Here is a 7,670-nt window from a genome sequence, read left to right as displayed (position 1 = left end):
GAGACGTCTGGGTGGAGGTTTTGGTACGTGCCTCAAAGATTGACCTACCCCAGAACTTGCCTGTCCGCTCGATGTGAACGCTCTTTTTCTAACAGTCCTTTTTGTCCTCACAATGGAATCATCCACCTCTTGCATAGGATGTTGCCATTCTTCGTCGTCTCTAATAACTACTCCAGCTTGAACACAAAGTTCGGAAACAATGGACAGGAAGAACAAGCCAATGTTTGGTGTGCGGATAGACGTATAGAGCTCCTTGTTGATGAGTTGACCGACATTAATCGGCCAGTGCTTGTGTAATGCAAACAACAAAATTGCCCGGCTAGTCACCACGTCATTCGTGTGGGAACCGACATCATTCTATGAGTGAGAAAATAATACCATAGTGTTGGTTCCATCCTTAAAAATTTTTCTTTAAACGATAAAAATTTCACCGGGTCCTTCCACACATTACCATCAGAACACAATTCAGCGGAGACAAGATTCAAATCACGACTAGCCTTAAATGCCTGAAATTGGTGGTCATCAACCGCAGGTGTTTGCAATAAAGTATTGAGAGTGTTAGGGTCGAAAAGAACCAACTTAACCCTAACAAAATCTTTGCTATCGATTTGCTCCGGGGCGTTGGCGTAAAATTCCCTCACCAAAGGCAAGACGACAGCTTGAGGTTGGCGGAAAAATTCAGTCCAGTTGCGTTGAGTGATGCCAAGAAAGACGGTGCAAACATCTGATAAATCGATTCCTCTATCGGGGATCGGATTCCTATTGAGCTTGGCTGCTTTGTAACGTGCTTTGGCTTCCTCAGAGATGAATTTCCCTTCTATGATGTTGGCGGAGGAAGATGATGCCCGAGATGAGGCGATTTTTTATTTCTTTGGTTCCATCCTGAAAGGGATTTGAGATATGGTGGAGGGTTACCTGCGATTTTGAGGAGAAAAGTCAAGAGTGAGATTAAAGAGAAAGGGGCGTAAGGTTTAGATGAGAGAAGGAAAGAGATGGAATGAAAAAGGAAAGGGGATCGGGTATTTTAAAATGTTATCTACGTGATGCGCTCGGGCTGCAAGAATTGGCAGCCCGAGCGCACCCCCTTTTTTAACAAAAAGTGTGAGATAGTGGATTTGGGCTCTCAAGCTACAAGATTGGCAGCCCAAGCGCATCGCATTTTTAACAACATAGTGCGGGGCAATGAATTAGGGTGCTCGGGCTGCAAGATTTGGCAACCCGAGCGCATCCCCTTTTGAACAAAACAGTGTGGGGCAGTGAATTTAGGCGCTCGGGCTGCAAGATTTCGTAGCTCGAGCGCATCCCCTTTTGAACAAAACATGTGGGGCAGTTTTTTTTTCTCAATCAAGAAAATTTCTAAAAATTGAATGAATAGACTAGAGCAAATTAAATTAAATAAAAGAGGGTTAAGAGAGTAGTTCTTAATTTAGAGTCTAGAGCTCGACTGTTCTCCTCCCCAAACTAGTCTTGATCAGTCAGTGTGGCGATGACTGGCATGGAATCGGCATCACCTCCCACATAATGTTTTAGCCTCTGAGCATTGACTGTGAAAGACTCGTTTCATTCGTCTTTTATCTCGATGGCCCCCGATGGATACACCCTGATGATTTTTAGGGGCCAGACCACCTAGACTTCAATTTTCCTGGAAAAAGCCTCAACCGGGAGTTAAATAACAGGACAACGTCTCCTTCTTTGAATTCTCGATGGCGAACACGTCTGTCATGTATCCTCTTAGTCCGCTCCTTGTAAGATACCTCCATATCGTATGTGTGATCTTGAAACTCCTCTAATTGGTTCATCTATGGCAATATCTTCTCACCTGCAGCAGCAAACTCAAAGTTTAGTGCCTTAATGGCCCAATATGATCTATGCTCAAATTCAACTTGTAAATGACATGCTTTACCAAACAACAATCTATATGGTGAGGTTCCTAAAGGAGTTTTAAATGTTGTTCTGTAGGCCCATAACGCATCGTCAAGTCAAAGTGCCCAATATTTTTTGTTTGTACTCACACTTTTTTCAAAAAATTGTTTAATTTCTTGATTTGACACTTCTACTTGTCCACTTGTTTGGGGATGATAGGGTGTAGAAACTTTGTGCTTGACATCATATTTCTTCAAAAGTTTTTCAAATAGTTTATTGCAAAATTGGGTGCCACAATCACTAATAATTGCACGAGTTGTACCAAACCGGTTAAAAAAATTTTTTTTCAAGAATTTTATGACCACCCGTGCATCATTAGTTGAAAAAGCTTCAGCCTATACCCATTTAGAAACATAATCGACGACGACCAAAATATATTTTTTTGTAAAAGAATTTGGAAATGGTCCCATAAAGTCGATTCCCCAAACAAAAAATATCTCACACTCAATAATATTATTCAATGGCATTTCATGACGGTTTGAGATATTACCTGTACGGTGACATCAATCACACACAAGGACATAAGCACGAGCATCCTTAAAAATATTTGGCCAATAAAAGCCACATTCAAGTACCTTTGCTGCTGTCATGATTGGCCCATTGTGACCTCCTACCTCACGGTCATGAAAATGACTGAGGATAATTCTCATCTCTTCTTCTACCACATATCTCCGTATCATCGAGTCAGCACAAATTTTAAACAGAAAGGGCTCTTCCCAAAAATAATGTTTGACATCTGACATAAAATTTCTATTTTGATGAAAAGATAAGTTATGTGGAAGTGTGACCGTGACCAAGTAATTTGCAAAATTAGCATACCAAGGTGAGTTTTCTATGGCAAACAACTGTTCATCAGGAAATCAATCATCTATTTCCTCCATATCATTCTGTGAGCACTCAGGAATGCATTCTAGTCTAGACAAGTGATCTACTACAACATTTTACACTCCTTTCTTATCCTTTATTTCTAGATCAAATTCTTGTAAGAGCAGGATCCACCCAATTAACCAAGGTTTTGCATCTTTCTTAGCCAATAAGTATCTTATTGCAGATTTGTCAGTGAATACAGTGATTTTTGAAAGCACAAGGTATGAATGAAACTTGTCAAGTGCAAAGACTACATCTAGCAACTCCTTTTCAGTGGTAGAATAATTGAATTGAGCTTCATTCAAGGTTTTTCTAGCATAGTAAATAGTATGGAATATCTTGTCTATTTGTTGGACAAGCACAGCTCCAACCGCCGAGTCGCTGGCATCACACATAACCTCAAATGGAAGATCCCAATTTGAAGATGACAACACTGGTGTTGTAACTAATTTCTCTCTCAGAGTCTCGAATGCCTACAAAAAATGTGAGTCAAAGTCAAAATGTGTATCCTTCATCAATAAAGAAGACAGAGTTTTTTCAATTTTTGAAAAATCTTTGATGAACCGCCGATAAAAACCGGCATGGCCTAGAAAACTTCTGACTCCCTTTATTGTCATCGGTGGAGGTAAGTTCTGAATGATTTTCACATTGGCTCTGTCCACCTCAATTCCCTGCTCATATATGCAGTGCCCCAATACGATTTCTTCTCTTACCATGAAGTTGCATTTCTCCCAATTTAGAACCAAATTGGTTTCCTTGCATCTCATCAAAACAGTGTTTAGTTTATTCAGACATGCATCAAAAGATTGAACGAAAATTGAAAAGTCATCCGCAAACATTTCTAGAAAATTTTCAACCATATCATGAAATATAGCCATCATGCATCTCTGAAAAGTCGCAGGAGAATTACACAGACCAAAAGGCATACGTATGTAAGCAAACGTATCATATGGGCAAGTAAAGTTGTTTTATCCTGATCTTCAGGTGCAATCGCAACTTGATTATACCCTGAATACCCACCTAGAAAACAATAGAATTCATACCCAGCAAGTTTTTCTAGCATTTGGTCAATAAAGGGTAGGGGAAAATGATCCTCACGAGTTGCGTCATTCAATTTCCTATAATCTATACACACATGCCAACCTGTGACTGTCCTAGTAGGTATTAGCTCATTCTTCTCGTTCTTAATGACAGTTATTCCCCCTTTTTTCGGTACACATTGAACATGACTCAGCCATGCACTATCAGAAATTGGGTAAATAATACCTTCATCCAGAAGTTTTATTGTTTTAGCCTTCACTACCTCTTGCATTTTGGGATTCAATATCCTCTGTGGTTGGACCAACGGGTTGATGTTCTCTTTCATTAAGATTTTATGCATGCATATGTATGGATTGATTCCTTTGATATTTGCTACCTTCCATGCGAACACACTCTTGTGCCTTTTGAGAACATGCAGTAGTTTGGTCTCCATTTCATCTGTCAAATAAGAAGAAATTATTACAGGAAAATTTTCATTCTCACCAAGAAATACATATTTTTGATGAGTTGGCAGTGGTTTCAATTCAACAGTCGGTGGTTCTTCAAGACTTGGTTTCTGGAGTACTAAATCCATCCGGTCACCAAGATCTTCGAGTTTAAACTTGCCACCTTTTCTCCATGACTGATTTTTGTTCAAGTATGTCGTCATCTCTTCTCTTCCTGCATTGATTTCGTCCTCATGACCAGGAGATAGAAGCTCCAATTCTAAAGGTTCCTAGAGTGTATCCTGCACATAATTATTCAAAAGTGAGTCCATTGCATCTATTTGAAAACATTCTTCATTATATTGTGAACATTTAAGCGCATTAAACACATCAAAAGAAATTTTCTCCTCTCCCACTCTTAAAAGTAGTTCTCTCTTTTGGACATCTATGAGTGCTTTTCCTGTTTCCAGGAAAGGTCTTCCCATAATAAGAGGCATGTCCAAATCTTCTTCCATGTCAAGTACCACAAAATCCACCGGGAAGATGAATTTGTCTACTTTCACCAGTACATCCTCTATTATCCCTCTTGGATATTTTAGAGACCTATCAGCCAATTGAAATGACATTCTGGTGGGTTTCGGCTCTCCCAAACTCAGTTTCCTGAAAATAGAATATGACATTAGATTTATGCTAACACCTAAATCACACAAATCTTTATGAAAAGACACATCATTAATCATTCAAGGGATAGAGAAACTCCCTGGGTCTTTTTGCTTTGGTGTAATCTTGTTCTGAACCAGTGCAGAGAATTTTCCGTTAAACTGATCATGGCATTCTCCTCCAATTTCCTCTTGTTGGAGAGAATCTCCTTCAAGAACTTAGCATAGCTGGGCATTTGCATCAGTGCGTCGGAAAAAGGGATATTGATATTCAATTTATTGAATACCTCTAGAAATTTTGCAAACTGGGAGTCTAGATTGGATTCCATGAGAGCTGCAGGAAAAGGTGGTGCAATAACAAAATTATTTAGTGATGTGGGTGGTAGTGTAGAAGTAGAAGACTTACCTGCAGTTTTCTCCGATATAGTATCTTCTGGCTCTTTCTCTTCTTGTCTCTCAAGTTCTACTCGCTTCCCACTTCTCAATTCATCTGCCTTGAATCTTTTGGATTCTTTTCCGTGTCGCTTGGCAAAGTAACCGAATCTCTACTAGACATCGCTTTAGCCAACTGCCCTATCTGATTCTCAAAATTTTTTATCGATGCATCCTGATTTTTCATTCTGGTTTCAATGGATGATATGAACTTTTGCATCATCTGTTCCATGCTTGACTTCTCCTCCTGATGCTGTTTTCCATAGTTCTGATTCCCATATGGCCTATTATTCTGTCCACCCCATGAAAATTTTGGATGTTGTTTCCATCCTGGATTATATGTATTTGAGAATGGATCATTCCAAGGGCGGTTTTGATTTCCCACATGGTTTACCATACCTCCCTCCGGTTGATATGATGGATTTCAAGTCCGACAATCTTTCGTGAAATTTTCAGCACCGCACTTCTCACACCACATTTCTTGAATACTCATTGCAGAATTCCCTAAACTTAGCTCTTCAATCCTCTTATTCATCACCTCAAGCTGAGCTACTACTGAAGTGAATGCATCTATTTGATGCATTCCTGCTGATCTCTTGGCTGCATTTCTCTCAGACAATGGGTGATAACTACTAGATGACATCTCCTCAATTAACTCATACCCATCCTCTGGTTATTTTCGTAGCAAATTACCAACTGCAGCTGCATCTAACATGGTGCGATTAGTGTGAGGAAGACCATAATAAAAAATTTATCACAAGGCACTCTGGTAGTTGGTGGTGTGGGCATCTCCTCAATATATCTTTATAGCGCTCTCATGCTTCATAGAGTGCTTCTTGTTCGCCTTGAGAAAATGTTGTGATGTTAGTTCTTAGCTTCATCGATTTGGATGGTGGAAAGTATTTGGTGAGGAAAGATTTTGCGAGATCCTCCCAAATGGTGATGGAACTTACAGGTAGATTTGCTAGCCATTGTAGTGACCCAACCCGGATCCACTACCTAATCAGAGTTAGAGAATAATTAAGCATGCATTAAAAATAAATCGCTGCGGAAGACTTTAAATAAAAGCAGACCGACAGAATACAACCAATTAAATAAGCCAATAAACAATCCAATCGAATTACAAATAATCCTAAGGGTAAAGACCTACAGCTAATCCTGCTGTCTTCACTGGTCACAGGCTACTCGAAGATCCTAGTGCTTAATCCTGCACCTACACATGCCCCGTCGAATGGGGTGTCCAGACATATAGAAAATACTGGACATGAGCTCTAAGATCAATACATAAGCAATGATATATATAATATATGCAGCACATAAGTGTATTTAAAACGAGGGTAAAAAAATAGTACTCAGAGGCACCATGAATATACAGGGCAATGTCGAATAGCAAGTCCGCGGTGCCGATCCTATATTCACCTATAAACTATAGCGTCTGCCCCACCGTTGTGGTGGCTTCTAGTGATAGCAAAACCCAAGGGCTGAGTGTCCCCAGACACGAATCCATAAGGAGTAACTCATCACCGATGGAAACTGTCTATACTCACATCATACCAGATGCAGTCTACCGTAAAAACATGCGTGTGCTAAAGCCGTAAAACATATAAAAAATGTAGCACATACTCATGCAACACATATAATATATATCATGTTATTCATCTCAGTCAGTACTTACGTACCTTACTACAGGCAGTCCTAGTAGTCCCACTCTAGGTTCCAAGCCTATCATCAGCTCTACAATGAAAATACTCTTGCATAATTCATTAAGATCTAAAAGCCTTAACTAAGCTATTGCATACTCCCAAATTATTTAAGGAGACCAAAGCTATACCTGTGTCTGTTGTCAGCTTACTGATGGCGACTATCCCGCAACTAGGAGCATACCCTTGCTGCAGCTCCACAACCTTGAGCACGGCTCCACTCCACGAGCACTGCTCCGATACTATGTCAGACACTGTCTGACTATGCTAAAATATATTTCCTACTCCAACTCTAAAATAAGAGTACCCAAATCCCTAAAATAGAGCCACGTGGGCAAAGGAGAGGAACTTGGTGCGCTTTGAAATGCACTCCTCGGCCCTCTATTTATAGAGCACGATCGGACCGTCCGATCATGCGCTCGGATCGTCCGAACTCGATCGGAGCCTCCGATCCCGCATCAGGCTGTCCGTTCTGTGCCATGCGTCAAATTCCTCACATGCAACCATACACCTGTCCAAACACGATCGGAGCCTCCGATTTTCTGCTGACGTTGCCAGTGACGTAATATTTTAGGACAGCTGGCAGGAGGGGTTGGGAGCCTTCAAACTCCGTTCGGACCATC

The 7,670-nt window shown here is 40.4% G+C and overlaps 1 protein-coding gene and 1 non-coding gene across 2 annotated transcripts; one reads left to right on the top strand and one right to left on the bottom strand.

The window, feature by feature from the left end:
* Window positions 1–4,546: 4,546 nt before the first annotated feature.
* Window positions 4,547–5,744, bottom strand: LOC140860636 (uncharacterized). Its single transcript, XM_073263641.1, has 4 exons — window positions 5,454–5,744; window positions 5,322–5,409; window positions 5,054–5,249; window positions 4,547–4,916 (listed from the first exon to the last, which is right to left on the bottom strand). The coding sequence occupies exons 1-4, from the start codon at window positions 5,742–5,744 to the stop codon at window positions 4,547–4,549; spliced, it is 945 nt and encodes a 314-aa protein (XP_073119742.1).
* Window positions 5,745–6,118: 374 nt separating this feature from the next.
* On the top strand, window positions 6,119–6,225 carry LOC140876951 (small nucleolar RNA R71). Its single transcript, XR_012149176.1, has one exon. It is a non-coding gene; the product is annotated as a small nucleolar RNA R71 (small nucleolar RNA).
* The last annotated feature ends 1,445 nt before the right edge of the window (window positions 6,226–7,670 follow it).

This window comes from Henckelia pumila, chromosome 1 (assembly GCF_033568475.1).
Source record: "Henckelia pumila isolate YLH828 chromosome 1, ASM3356847v2, whole genome shotgun sequence".
Classification (NCBI taxonomy): Eukaryota; Viridiplantae; Streptophyta; class Magnoliopsida; order Lamiales; family Gesneriaceae; genus Henckelia; species Henckelia pumila.
This window is presented reverse-complemented; position numbering and strand designations above follow the sequence as displayed.